The following is a 14253-nucleotide window of genomic DNA, read 5'->3' as shown; positions in this document are numbered from 1 at the left end:
AATGTTCCTCTGGACGGTAAATCACTTCTTCTGACCTCGGCCTTGGTTAGTCAAGAAGGCATTCATCCTTAACCTACCCTCTTGGGCCATTATGATCAAAACTAATTTCTTTATTTATTAACACGGGCTCCCTTGACAACGTCTACTCCTCCTCGGGCGATCTCTCGTCCTTGGATTAGGCCTCAGGCCCAATATCTACATAGATAATGAGCTCCTGGCCCAATGCCCCTACAATATATATATATATATATATATATTTGCATCTTGGGATACTAGTGCTAAAGATGGCAATTTTCTGTTCATCATTTGCAAAAAAAATTTAGATATACCACGACCATTGTAAACTTTGCTTTTTAGTATTTAGGGTGCTAAATTGTTGGTGCTCTTAGTACTCCAAGTGTATCAAACATCAATGCCTGACAATTAAACCAATGGCGGAGATTAAAAGAAATGTGAAACACAAGATGTTTATAAAGCAACGAGTACATAGATTTTTAATGATGTCGACTGGATCAGTTTCCATGCATTCCACCAGAAAGAGTTTGAGAAGGGAAGAAAAAAAGAAAAGAATTATTGAACTTTTGAGGGTATACAGGATTTGATTTTTTATTTATTTAATTTAATGGAAAACAGATAAATAAAAAAGAGATAAGGGAAAAAATAAAGGAAAAAAAAAAAGAGCTCAAATATATTAAATATAAAATTTTCCTTCAAGCAAAATTAGAGAGGAATCTCTTTGACAAAAAAGGAAACAAAGAGAAGAATCAGATGAATCTCCTCCAATTCTTTATATGATTTTTCATAAGACCATCAATGGGTATTAATTCACATAATTCATCAAATCATTTAAATGGTCCTACAGACAATGAGGAACCACCTAATACTAAATCCCAAAATTACTTAACTTATCAAATAAAAAACGGCACAAGATAAATTAATATGCAGGACGGCTACGTAACACGTGGAAATGCATGAATATGCTTAACCGTGTCAAAAAGGTCGACCAATTGCAATTATTGTCTTTCTCAAAAAAAAAAAAAAAAATTGCAATTATTGTCTAAACCAAATAATTGATGGGTTAGAAAAAGACATTAGATCTAAGAACACTGTTTAAATTTTAGTTAATGGGGACTTATCCTCCACAATGAGGTTCTAGCTTTGATTGGATTAAATAAATTCCTCATTGTTAGGTGAACATCTCTGGAATGTTTAGACAAGTTTACAACTTGCGTACTTTATCTGGGAAAAACAAAGAAAAGAAAAAAAGAGAATGACTAAACTGAACATATATATACCAGACATGAAAGAAGCAAAATGCCAAGAAAAGTAATCACATGCCTAGAATTCCCATGTGAAAATTCTGAAGCACTCTGTTTTTCAATTATCAGTTATTATCTATCATTCATGGGCATCTTGATAGAGAGAGTCAAGGTGGAAAGCATCCAATTTGTCACCAACTTGTGCAAATGGCCATAGGGCTTTTAGTATTAAATTCTTCAAATCTTTGCAAGATATGATGCTTCATGCTTGTCTATAAATACAGTGACAGGTGTTCTCAAGCCTGGAAGTATACGGCTATCAAGAGCTTAAAAAAGCATCTGCCCTCCTAGGAGTACTTGAATATTGAATGCCCATTTTTTTGGGCCAAGGCCCATGAAGCTAGTAGAGTACTTGAATCTTAGGCCTATTGTGCACGGTTCGGTTAGCTCGGTATTTTTTCAAATTTGTTACCGAACCAATAAGGATCGGTTTTGTAATAATTAAAACCAATGCATACCGATTAGGGTCAGTTTTCCAACCTATGACGGTGCGGTTTGATCGGCTCAGTTTAATCTGTTTGGTCGGTTTGATTTGAAACATTAACAAAAAAAGTTTGTTCACATAAAAAAATCTGTTCACCCAAATAGTAATGATCCAAAGACATATTAAATTACTCGCAAACACAAAGACAAATACATACGACACTCAGAAATACAAAGACATATTAAAGTAAGTGCCTAAGTGGGACTAAAGTCAAACACAAATACAAAGTCATTTATTTTATGCCTATGATACACGGTACACATGACACTTAGAACCTCACCAAATACAAAACACTCTCAATAACTCGCAAACACAAAGACAAATACAGATACAAACACAAGCTCTCACCAATAAATCAAAATCATAAACTTCACTTCTCTCATAAAGCCTAAAACCCATTGTACCGTATTTTACAACCCTAAAAAACTACAAAGTACATGAGATTAAGAATCATTCATGCTTACCGTTGGAGAAATGGCAAGAGCTCAGGCGAGCATCACTGCCTCAAGCGAGACTGAGAGAGAGAGAGAGAGAGAGAGAGAGAGAGAGGATATCAGGACAAAAGAATGAATTTATATGGCCTTGAGAATCTGAAAATCTAGCATAAAACGCACTATTTTGCTTTTGTTTTTATGTTATTTTATTATTTTTTTATTAACACTCATACGACGTCGTTTCATTAAAAAAAAAAAAAAAAAAAAATTAGAACCTGTGAATGACGTTGTATCCAAACTGTGTGGAGAAACGAATGTTGGGTCTAGTATCAGTTCGGTATCGATGTAGATCGGTTTCGCCTTCTTTGATCCGGTGACTACACCGCATCAGTGTCAGAATGGGCTTTGCCCTTCAAATGCCGGCCTTGGCTCATTCGGTCGGCGTTGGTGTCAGGACGGTGTCGTTGGTGCCGGTTAGTTGGGTTGGCTCTGGTATTCATTTGCTCACCCTAATCTTGAATGCATAATCACAATCACATAGTGAAACCAAAAAAGATGGTGCCCTAAGGTCCGACAAATGGCCATGATTTTACCTTATAATCACTATTCAAAATAGATAGATACAACTACACATAATAAACCTAATGCTTTGTTTAACAACATATAATAAATGTAATGGTGTTTGGTTAGGGTGAAAAGGGAGAAAATGGAATAGGGGGAAAGAAAAAATGAAAAAAAAAAGGTTGATTTTTCATTGTTTGGTTTGGGGTGAAAAGGGAGAGGAAGAGAAATAGGATGGATAGAGTTTTCCTCCTAGAGCATTCACATTCGGTCTTCTATATGCCATATGTTGGTATATTTTAGCTTCAAGGCATAAAATTAGAGCATTACCCGGACTTGCAAAATCTTACAATTGCAAAAAAATTTGCAATTGTTCTACAATGCCATTCTAAATGTAGAATTGCATTGTAGCACAATTGTAAATGAAAATACTATATTTTATTGATTTCACTTTTGTTTTCTCTCACACTTCCTCTCTCCATCTCTCATAGCTCCTCCCTCCTCATTCCCTCTCTCACATCTCTCTCGTTCAAAGCTTGCACTAGTGCTGGGTTTTGGATTTTGGATCGGCATGAATCAACAGGTTAGGTTTGGATCGGTGGGCTGGAATCGGTTCATGGTGGATTTGGATTGGTTAATTGGTGGGTTTGAATCGGTGGATTTGTTGATCGGTGGGTGGATTGGTAGACACACCAATGGTGGCTCTAATGGATCAATGGGTGGATCATTGGGTTGATCGTTAGTAGCTCCAATGTTGATTTTTTTTAATGGGTTTGTTGGGATATGTGGGGTTTTGGTTTAGTTTGAATCGATGGTTTGATGGGTTTTTTATTTATTTATTTTATGCAATTTTGGTTTTGGTTTGATGGTGGTGGCATTGCTTTAGGGTGGTGGCGTTGTTTACTGGTGGTTTAATGTGGCTTTGGTTTTGGTTTGATGGTGGTGGCGTTGTTTTTTTTTCTTATCTGTTGTGGCTGGTGCTAGAGGTTGAGGGAGAGAGAGGAAAAGGGAAAGAGAGAGAGAGAAATAGTAAAAAAAAAAATAAAAAAGAATATTTAAATAAACTGGAGAAAAAAATAGAGTTAGGAATGTTAGATGTATTGTAAAATAGTATGGTATAAATAATAAAGTAACTTTTGAGATGGTAAAATAGAATTTTTTTTTTACATATGGGATGTGAATGCTAAGTGCATTTTTTTTCCCCTTCCAAATTGGGAAGAAAATGGGGGAGAGAAATGGCATTAAGAAGAAAATTACACCATTACCCCTCAACTTTTCCATCCACTTTTACCAATAAGGGCATAAATAATTTACTTTTTTTTATTTTTCAACCTTTCAATCTTCTTTACTAAACACACGTGGTGAAACACATTTTCTATCCCCTTGCTTTTCTATTGTATCAACCAAATGGAGCCTAATAGTGCATAGACCATTCAACTCTATTGGTTGTCATGGTGCACAGACAATACAATTATAGACATCATAGAGCGGCACATACTTGAAATGTGATAACTACAACAACCACTTGACAAGCTTCTTAATTCATAGTCTGGTAAACAATGGAACATTGGGTGACCACACACACAGCAGTAGAAAAGACCTGTTCCAGTAATGCATACCAGAAGTTAAATAAAATAAAAACTTGAATTCATTCCCATAAAATTTAAAATCTAAAGGAAATAATTAGACCGGGCCCAAACAAAAGTACAAACAATTCTTAGGCCAGCATAAACTCTTAGATAAGTGTTCTATCTTTTGCAAATCAATTTTCTTCCCTGGTCTCATTCTCCCAAGAAAAAGAAAACAAAAATTTCATTTGTTTTCTACAAATAGTACTTGACACTGCAATATCATCAGAAATTCAATGCATTTTTCTCCAAGGATGATAACTAGATTGAATTTGACAATCAAATTAAGCAATGATTCAAAATGATTAATAAAGAAAAAAGAGGGGGAAAGAGAGAGGGGGGGGGGGGGGGGACTCAGGTCACCAACTGAATTTTGTTAGAGGGATAAAAGTAAATGTGACATATGCAATCAGAACTCAGGTTCACCATAATGAATAGTTATTACATACATCACTGAGGTCCAAAACACACATGAGATCCTTTATAGAATAAGAAACTCTACAAGAAAAAGATGGGACAAGAATGCAATAAGAACGTACCTCTAGTATTTATATGCAGTCCACTTACTTATACTGTGCCAAAGCTTTATTTATTATGTTTGCATCAGCCACCATATATATACAGTTATTTATTTCCGAGAACAAGACAGACAGCATATTCCTATATTTCACAATCGATCAGCCTGTAGGAACTGGTCTATCCAACATTTTTGTGGAGCTCAAATCCAGCCAAAACTACATAAAATTAATATTGGTGCTTGTATTAACATGTACAAAGGGCAGTGAAAAAGTGCTTCTGCTATACAATCTTCAAAACTAAACCATATCTTTCGGACAAATCTTAGTTTGAATTAAGTACTCAAAGCATTTTTACGATCCAAAGCTTATATTTCTTCATATAAAGATAGATTAGAGCAGGTCCAATCAAACTTGCATCAGAGAGGTGCTTGCAAAGCTTGAGGTAAGTTTCTACATTTCCAGATCGGTGGATCCCTTTTCTTAAACCCTGCAACACAGCTGCCCTGTCCAAATACTCTGGATGAAAGCCTAGATCAAGCATTTTAATTAGTGTTTCTGCAGCATCATCGTAATGTCCTCCTTTAACATAACCTCTCAACAACCATGATAGGCTTTTCTTCTTGCGTAAAGAGTTTGCAACTTCAATTCTAGTTACCAACCGTGATGTAGCACTGACCTCTTTCTGGGAAGCGCAGATGGCTAAAACAATGTCATACAGGTCTCCATCAGCCTCTTTACCTACAAGCTTCATTTCCCACAGCTGCCTTTCAGCTTCCAGCCCACGACCAGCACAAATATACATAGCTAGAAGCCTCTCATGAACCACCCCAGAAAGTGAAGAGCTTCCCTCTTGAACCACCCAGTTAGACAAGCGTACGCCATCAGCTAGAAGATCTGACTGATATTTCTCAATAAGCCTCACATTTTCTTCATCAAGCTCAGCTACCAACCCAGCTCTTGCAAAACTTTTCAACTTGCGTAAAGCTTTTGCTAATTCATTCAACTCTTTAACCACTGCTGTCATTGCAATGAGGTAGCTGTAGACCTCTGGCTTCAACCCAGATTCTCTAAGATTAATCACCAACTTGACTGCATCCCTGTAGTTACCATCAACCTGGTAGTATATATTTTGTATTGTTATTTACACAAAATTCAGAATTGATCTCTAACTTCAAGCATAAACATCAATAAACATAGAGTACAAATTACAAAGTAACTTAACTTCCCTAGGCAGAGGAAGACAAAAAATAACATTAGTAGAAGTGAAAAAAAAGGACATGTCAATTAGGGAAATAATAAAGATTATGACTTCAGTCTTCCAATAGAATAGAATGGAGGAAAAGAGTAAATGTGATTGATCCTAACTAATTTGTCGAGGAACCATAGCCAACCCCAAAAATTTGGGGACTAAGGCTTTGTTGTTGTTGTTGTAATTACAGAGACACCTGGTGGACGTTGAATCCACAATCTTACTATCCACCTTGCTCTTATAAGTGGAGTAGGTGCCATATGAGCTACAGCTTGTATATATATTTTAAATCAACCTAACAAAATTCTTTGAGAACTGATTTATAATCAAGAATTAATAGAAGAAAAATAGTTGGGAACTCGGGTTTGGTTGACTCATAAAAGTGGTTGATATCCTACATGTCACAGACTATCCTCTTCTCTCTCCCCCCATCTCTCTTTGTCCCAAACATTTAACCCCGGAAGTTTAATAATTTAAATACACATTACTAATATTTGTGCACAAAAGCTCGAAATTTCAACAAAATTCAGCATAGGAATAGCAAATTTGATGGAGCACCCCAATTTGAAACGAGTAAAAAAAAGTTAGACATGAACTATTCAGTCTAAGAAAAATCATATCTGTAACATAATTGAAAAGAAATGTTTATCCAATCCACAAGACAAAAGACAATCAGAAATTCCAAACTACCATCCTAATAACAATAGTAATAATAATAACTATCAAGACAAGATAAGATAACATAGTGACTGACCATCATCTTCCAAGCAAGATATCCAGTTGGTCCTCCCTTATGTCCATCATCGCGAGCATGAGCATGGGCATCAGCATCAGCAAAACCACGCCTCAACACTTCTTTAACAAACAAAACGACCTTCTCCTTCATCCCCATCTCCCAATACAAAGAAATCACCTTCTCAACCATACTAAACCCGGGTTTAAAGCCGACACAATCCATATCGACTAACAAATCCACCACATCCCCAACTTCATGATGTTCCTTTTCAATCATCTTCTTCACCCAACCACACATTATCGCCACCATAAGCTCCATTGTTTCCTTATCCACCTTATTCTCCTTCTTCAACCACTCAAACACTTCAAGCGCACACCACGAGTCCCTTCCTTCCTGTGCGAAATACACAAGCACTAGCTGCAACTCCTTCGCTGACAACCGTTCGTTCATTTCCTCGAGAATATCCGACGGCTCTCGAGTCATTCTCTCCAATTCCTCTATCGCCTCCAAAAACCCTTCGCTCATTTCGTCTTCTTCTTCGCTCTTGTCCTCCTCCTCCTCCTCGTCGCTCGTCACGTAGTGGTCCAATTCCACCGAATTCGACGACCTGATGAGTTCTCGATTCTTGCTTACTCTTTTGGGGACTACGAAGTAGCTGCTAGGGTTTTGCTGGTGGTTCATGATTTTCCAACAGTTTCTCGCCCAAAAACCACGATGAAATTGAGGAACGAAATACTGGTACCGATGAGGCGAAATCGACGAACGAAACGAGAAATTCAATGCAAATGCAGAGGCCATTTCTAATTTCTTCCTGTTTGGTTGCCGAGAAAATAAAGGAAAGATATAAGAAACTAAAATTCTAAACTTGAACTTTAAGTAAAGCTCCCTCAAAGACTCAAAACAGGGTTTATCCGATGGTTAAGAGAAAAAACACGATTTTCTTTTTCCCTTTCTTTTCTTTTCCAATACACTTTCTCGGCAACCAAACGGAGGAGTTAGGTCTCGGTTTCATAATCAGAGAAGAAAGGATCCATCCATGGATAGACACAAGCGAAGAGAATGGAGAAAAGGGAGCAAAAAGTAAATTGAAGAGAGGTGGAGGGGCAAATTGGGAATATGGAATAAAAAAAAGGAGCTAATCTGAATGAGGGTTTGGATCAGGTAATGGGGGTGGTCATGATAGACGGAAGAGTTGTCAGCACTCAGCAGTGGGCAGTGGGTACGGATTGCCGCCGCTGCAAGACAAACCCGTCTTTTTGATAATTTTGGGACAGAAAAAAAAACACACACGTTGGAATTTCAGAGACGTGTTCGCATGGAGACTGCACAGCGAATCTAGTAATGAAATGGGATAGGAATTTACGGGAATTTCCTTGGTTCAACTCGACTTATGTGTCTTTTGCAGGGGTAAAGAGTCTTTCCATACTCTTTTTAGAATTATTTATGAGGTTTGCCAAAAATTTGTTTGCCTTTTGTTTTCACTTTTTTTTTTAGACTTCATCGATCTATATCTATTTTATATTTATGACTTTATTGAGCCACGCGGCTACATAAAATTAAAGTCTTATTTACGATTAAAAACATATAAAAGGTACTTTTATTTTGCAATTTGTTCTTTTTTTCAAACTATTTAGGAATATATCTGTGTTTTGGAACTTGATTTTTTAAAAATTGAGTTCCCCTTATTAACTCGAGTTTTCTTATTACCAATTGGTATTTCGAGTTTTCTTATTAGTATCGATTGGTATTAATTGGAAAATTATTAGTATCAATCGGTACTAATTGAAATCTAATTAATGCCAAACGGTATTAATTGGAATCTAAGGGTCCGTTTGGATACAGCTGAAAACTGAAAACTGAAACTGAAAACTGAAAAACACTGTAGCGAAATAATTTTTAAATGTGTGAATAGTATCGTGGGACCCATTTTTAATGAAAAAGTTGCTGAAAAGTGAAATTTGTGGGTCTGTAAACAGTACACGATGTGCTGTGATTGGTCAAAAAAATTTGAAAAGTCAAAGTTTGCGGCTACTGTTCATTGAACAGTACATGAACAGTAGCCACAAACCCAAAACGCGTGAAAAAAAAAAAAAAATGAAAAACGCAGACGCAGGATTGGGCGAAAACGCCCAATCCAAACGCACTCTAAATATGAAAAAGAGGAAAATACTTTCTGTGGATGACTGTGACTCTGCATTGGACAGCAAGAAACTTTAATGCATTCTATATGGGATTGTGATGCTATTTGATCAGTGTGGGAGGAGGACTTTGGCTGGGTTGATCGTAGGAAAGTTGCTAAGGGCTCTTTTCTTGACTTGGTGGAGTTAATCAAAATTAAACCGGTGGCATTGGACTTGTTTGCAGTAACAGCTTGGTCTTTGTGGTGCCGAAGGAATAAGATTAGAGTTGAAGAAGCAGCAACACTGCTAGATGAAATTCCTAGTGAGGCTTGGCACTACCTTCATGAGTTTAAGAGCTTCAATGCAACACCTGTGATGTCTAAACCTCAAAGGTGCATAAAATGGAAGACTCCTGATACGGATTGTTTCACGACAAATTTCAATGGAGCTGTTTTTGCAGATACAGGAGAAGCAGGTATTGGTGTGGTCATTAGAAATTCCAAAGGTCAGGTTATGGCCTGATTATCGGAAAAAATTCCAAACCCTTCATCTATTGCTTTACTGGAATTTTTGGCTGCTAGACGTGTAGCTTTGTTCATTAGTGAAGTTGGGTTGGATAATTCTATTCTTGAAGGTGATTCTGAGGTTATCATCAATGCGTTGAATAAGGGAGACTTATTTAATTCTGCCTTGGGCCATCATTTAAAGGATACTTTGTCGGTTGTTAGTTCTCTTTGGAGTTGGTCTCTCTCATACTGTTAGACAGAGTGATTCTGTGACGGATGCCTTGGTTAGGAGAGTCTAGTTGTCTACTCTGTTGTTAGTTTGGATGGAGTCTATTCCTTCAGACATTGTCAATTTTGTTAATGCTGATTTACCAGCGTCTTGGTTAATATAATGTTGGATTTCTTTCCCAAATAATACTGATCGGTATTAATACGATTTCCCATCAGAAAATGCTCAAAAACCACAACGATTTTTCAGTAGTGACTTGAATCACATTTTTGGCCTTGAAAACATTGAAATTTGGTTTTATCTATTTTTGGAAAAGTTGTAGAGAATTAAATTTCCTTTCAAGAGACACCAATCTTGAATCAATTAGAATTATAAGCAGAAAGTTATAGCCAAAACACCATACAGGTGCAGAAGATAACTTAAAAATGGTAAAGTCGAGTTATAAAGGGAACTTGATTTTCTAAAAATTAAGTTCCAAAAGAGGGACACATTGCTATATAGTTTCAAAACAGGGATAGTCGAGTTATTTCTTGCTACTGTTGGTGTTCAATAGCACTATTCCGGTGGATAATTATAAATTTTACACCGTTCCAAATAAATTTCACTTTATATTTCTTTAGACAAAAAATCAAAAACTGCGAGTTTATTATATTCTTCACCCTCTCTCTCTTTGTATGGTGGTGAACCTTTGGTTTTTACAAAAAAAAAAAATTTAGAGGTTTTAATGCCATGTTCCATTTTAGTTTTTTGATTCAAGTTATTGAGTCATATTTCAATCTTTGATAGCAAATTTTGATTTTGACTCTAATTCTCTCTTACTGGACTCAAAACCAAGAGGTGCAAGTGTAGATATAAAATACTGCCAAAGGTGCATTATTCATAAAACTTCCAAATTCTCTCACACCTCTTTAGAGAAGCAAAAGGAAGATGCAAATGGTCTAGAGCGTCAAGAATGGAAAAGAACCTCATCTGTTAATCAATGATGCCTCTGTTAGGGCACTTTTTCTCTTTCTCACTATTTTTTTTAAAATAATCTATTTAACTAAGTCTCTAAACCTTTCGACATTACTTACCAAATGCAAAACCTCTACCTCTCTCTCAAACGCAGACCCAAGTTATTTTGCTGAAAGCTTGCAAGGACATGACCTCTATATCAGACCGTTCTCTCTCTCAATATTTCTCAATTAAACTATGACTAATCTATTTTCCTATTGTCTTCAATTAGGTTTTCTGTCAATTTAGGGATTTCAATTCCTAACCCTTTTTCCTCTCTCTCTCTCTCTCTCTCTCTCTTTTTGGTTGAAGTTAGGGAAACATTCAAAAAATCAAATTCTAAAGGTTTTGTAAGAAAATATTGTGGATATGGATGGATTTTGTGGTGGAGATAGTATTGAAGAGCCTCTCAACCCTCAAAATCTAACAACAATCCTACAAGTTTTGCTTTATCTTCAAGTTCTGCTTTATTTTATTATTTAGGTTTTTCAGATACTTGAATATCTAGATAAAAGATTTGAACTTGATCCACTGGGACCAAATTCAAACATGCAAGTGATTCCGCCACCAATAAAAAGCTGGACAGTTTGTAACGTGTAATTGATTCTTTTGCCTAATTTTGTAGTCTAACTTGCAAATGATTCTAATTGTAAAGCTTAACAATTTGTAACTTGCTTTGGATCCAACGGTTTTATGTATGATGCAATATATTTTATATTTTGGAGTTGATCTCATTTTAAATAGCTTTCTCATGCATCGTGTAGGTTAGCTACTAGAATAATATAAAAGTGAAACATTTGACTTTTTATTATCCACTCCTTATTGTGCCACATAGATTGCTTTAATAGATGACACGTGCCTTAATTGAGTGGGACCTAGCTATTTTTGCAAGTGGAGTTTACTACACATGTGTTTAGGCCTACTCTTAAAGCAACTAGGTTCATAATTACTGCTCTGCCTACGTAATCATATTTATGAACCAACCACTCACGTATAAGGCAATAACCACACTATCTTCCTCTTTCAAACCCCAATCTTACACTTACATGGATACATCTTCTTCCAAACCCTGTATTTTCTTGCCCCGAACATTGCTGTGTTCTTTACATTGACTTGAACCTACTACTCATAAATAACCATCCTTTCTTCCTCTTTCAACACCAGGTTTACACTAATATAGATACATCTTTTTTCCAAACCCTATGTTTTCTTCCCCCAAACATCACCATGAGTTCTTTACATTGAATAAACATGGAAAGAGAAAAAAAATTATTTAAAAAAAAAATATATTTGAGCAAATGCTAATATTTTTGTTGAAATTCTTACACATCTTCCTCTCAAAGAAATTTGCAACATAAGAAGTAATTCCAAAAGTCTAGAATTTGCCGGAAAACATTTCTTTAGTTGCAAGGAGATGTTTAGCAATCCTACTAGGTTCTACCAAAGTTGTCCATTAATGATCCACTAATGAAATCATGGCGTATTTACGACTTTAACCAACCTGTAACCTTCCATCCCATCAAAAGGGGATACTTTTGTGAGCCAGTGTTTATTTCTATTCAAATATGTGCTGGTAGGCTACCATCGTTGAGCTATCTAAGGAACAATAACTTTGACCTAGTAGAGGTAATTGATTGTTGTAATGGTTTATTGCTTTTGTATCGTTACAATTCAGTAACATTTATCAAATCCTATATAATATGTAATCATTTGACCAAAGAACATGTTGTCCTTCCAAGCCAAGCGAAACGTTTGACGTTTTGTTGACCATTCGTTATTGTGCCACATGGATTACTTTAATAGATGACATGTGCCTTAATTGAGTGGGACCTAGTTAATTTTGTAAGTGGAGTTTATTACACGTGTTTAGGGCTACTCGCCAAGCAACTAGGCTCATAATTACTACTTTGCATATGTAATCATGTTTATGAACCATCCACTCACATATAAGGCAATAACCACTCTGTCTTCCTCTTTCAAACCCCAGTCTTACATGTACACAGATAAATCTTCTTCCAAACCCCGTGTTTTCTTCCCCTAAACATTACTGTGTTTTCTTTACATTAACTTGAACCAACCATTCACATATAACTACTCTTTCTTCATCTTTCAAACCCTAGGCTTACACTTACACATATACATCTTCTTCCAAACCCTGTGTTTTCTTCCCTCTAACATTGTTGTGTGTTATTTACATTGACTTGAACCAACCACTCACATATAACAACTCTTTCTCCATCTTTTAAACCCCAAGCTTACACCTACATAGATACATCTTTTTCCAAACCTTGTGTTTTCTTCCCCAAAATATTAATGCGTAGACATCACATTTTGTACCCTTTATGATTCGGGGTCTCGTTCCCCAATGATGCTAAAATATTCAAATGGAAAATATAACTTTTAATGAGCAAATAAATCTATTTTTGAAAAAGTAAAGCCAAGGAACCCTCGGCTTGAGCACATAGGAATAAACTTGCGCGCATGGCCATGATGCATGCGCATGCAGGCACAAACCTGTGCACGTATATAGGGTTCTAAAAACTATGAAAGACAAGTTTTCTACATTAAAGACTGAGATTTGAAATGAATCCCACATTGTCTAGGAGCTATTCTAAACCCCCATTTTCACAATATAAATAGCCATAACATGGTACCTTTTCACAATAGACAACAATCCTAAGGGAAAACACTAAGATTCACTAGAAATAGTGAATCAAAGAGGGAGTTTTTAACAAAACATTCTCAAGTCAATTTTCTTTTAATTGAGGCCTTTTTTGGCCTTGATTTTGAGTTTAAGATTACAAATCACTTTTTATTGATTGTGAATAGATTTGACTAAGTGGAACGGTAAAAAATAAAGCTTGAAGAGCTTCTGTTTTGAGGTATTAGTTTTTTCTTTCTTTTCCTTCAGTTTGATTATGTTTTTAGTAGTTTAATTGTTGTTTTGTGTTTATAAATGTTTGCTTAGCTTAGTTTTATTAAGTTTTATTAAGTCTTTATCGTTCTAAGCATGTTAGGTTGTTTGTCTCTTTATTTTAAGTGTTGCTCTGTTTTTTGTGCATGTTGCGTTTCTAGGTTAGGGTTTTTGAGCAAACCTAGGCATGCATGCATCCTACATGCGTGCATGGGTCAAAGTATGCACATGCATGCAGCTGACCTATGCACACAAGCCTCTGCATGTGCGCACATACTGCTGCCCATAAACCTTAATCCAAGTTTCTACTTTGTTTTCTTTGCTTATTTCACATGTTATGCCTTTGTTTTGATCATTTTTCATAGATATAAGTCTCTGCTTTATTTAATATTTCTTGTTTGTCTTCCACATGTTAAATTAAAGTTTATCTTTTGTTTCTTTGTTTTGATGCCATGAACACGTATTCACATGTTCATGCATTAATGCCATAGGTGTTGAGATGCAGTAAGATAAGTGAGGTAAGTCATGCATTCACATGAATACACATGATGTATGCTTAATG

At 36.0% G+C, this 14253-nt stretch overlaps 1 protein-coding gene across 1 annotated transcript; it reads right to left on the bottom strand.

Annotated features, from left to right (window-relative positions):
* Positions 1 to 4828: 4828 nt before the first annotated feature.
* On the bottom strand, positions 4829 to 8298 carry LOC115989915 (pentatricopeptide repeat-containing protein At2g30100, chloroplastic). Its single transcript, XM_031113788.1, has 2 exons — positions 6948 to 8298; positions 4829 to 6058 (listed from the first exon to the last, which is right to left on the bottom strand). The coding sequence occupies exons 1-2, from the start codon at positions 7725 to 7727 to the stop codon at positions 5285 to 5287; spliced, it is 1554 nt and encodes a 517-aa protein (XP_030969648.1). The 5' UTR covers positions 7728 to 8298; the 3' UTR covers positions 4829 to 5284.
* Between the last annotated feature and the right edge of the window lie 5955 nt (positions 8299 to 14253).

The sequence above is a fragment of the Quercus lobata genome, chromosome 1 (assembly GCF_001633185.2).
Source record: "Quercus lobata isolate SW786 chromosome 1, ValleyOak3.0 Primary Assembly, whole genome shotgun sequence".
Lineage (NCBI taxonomy): Eukaryota > Viridiplantae > Streptophyta > Magnoliopsida > Fagales > Fagaceae > Quercus > Quercus lobata.
The sequence above is the reverse complement of the archived record's forward strand: the minus strand, read 5'-3'. Positions and strand labels throughout refer to the sequence as shown.

Coding starts and splice junctions, on each gene's coding strand:
- LOC115989915 (XM_031113788.1), bottom strand. CDS start 7,727: ATGGCCTCTGCATTTGCATTGAATTTCTCGTTTCGTTCGTCGATTTCG. Junction 6,059..6,947: donor ATCTTGCTTGGAAGATGATG/GTCAGTCACTAT, acceptor ATATACTACCAG/GTTGATGGTAACTACAGGGA.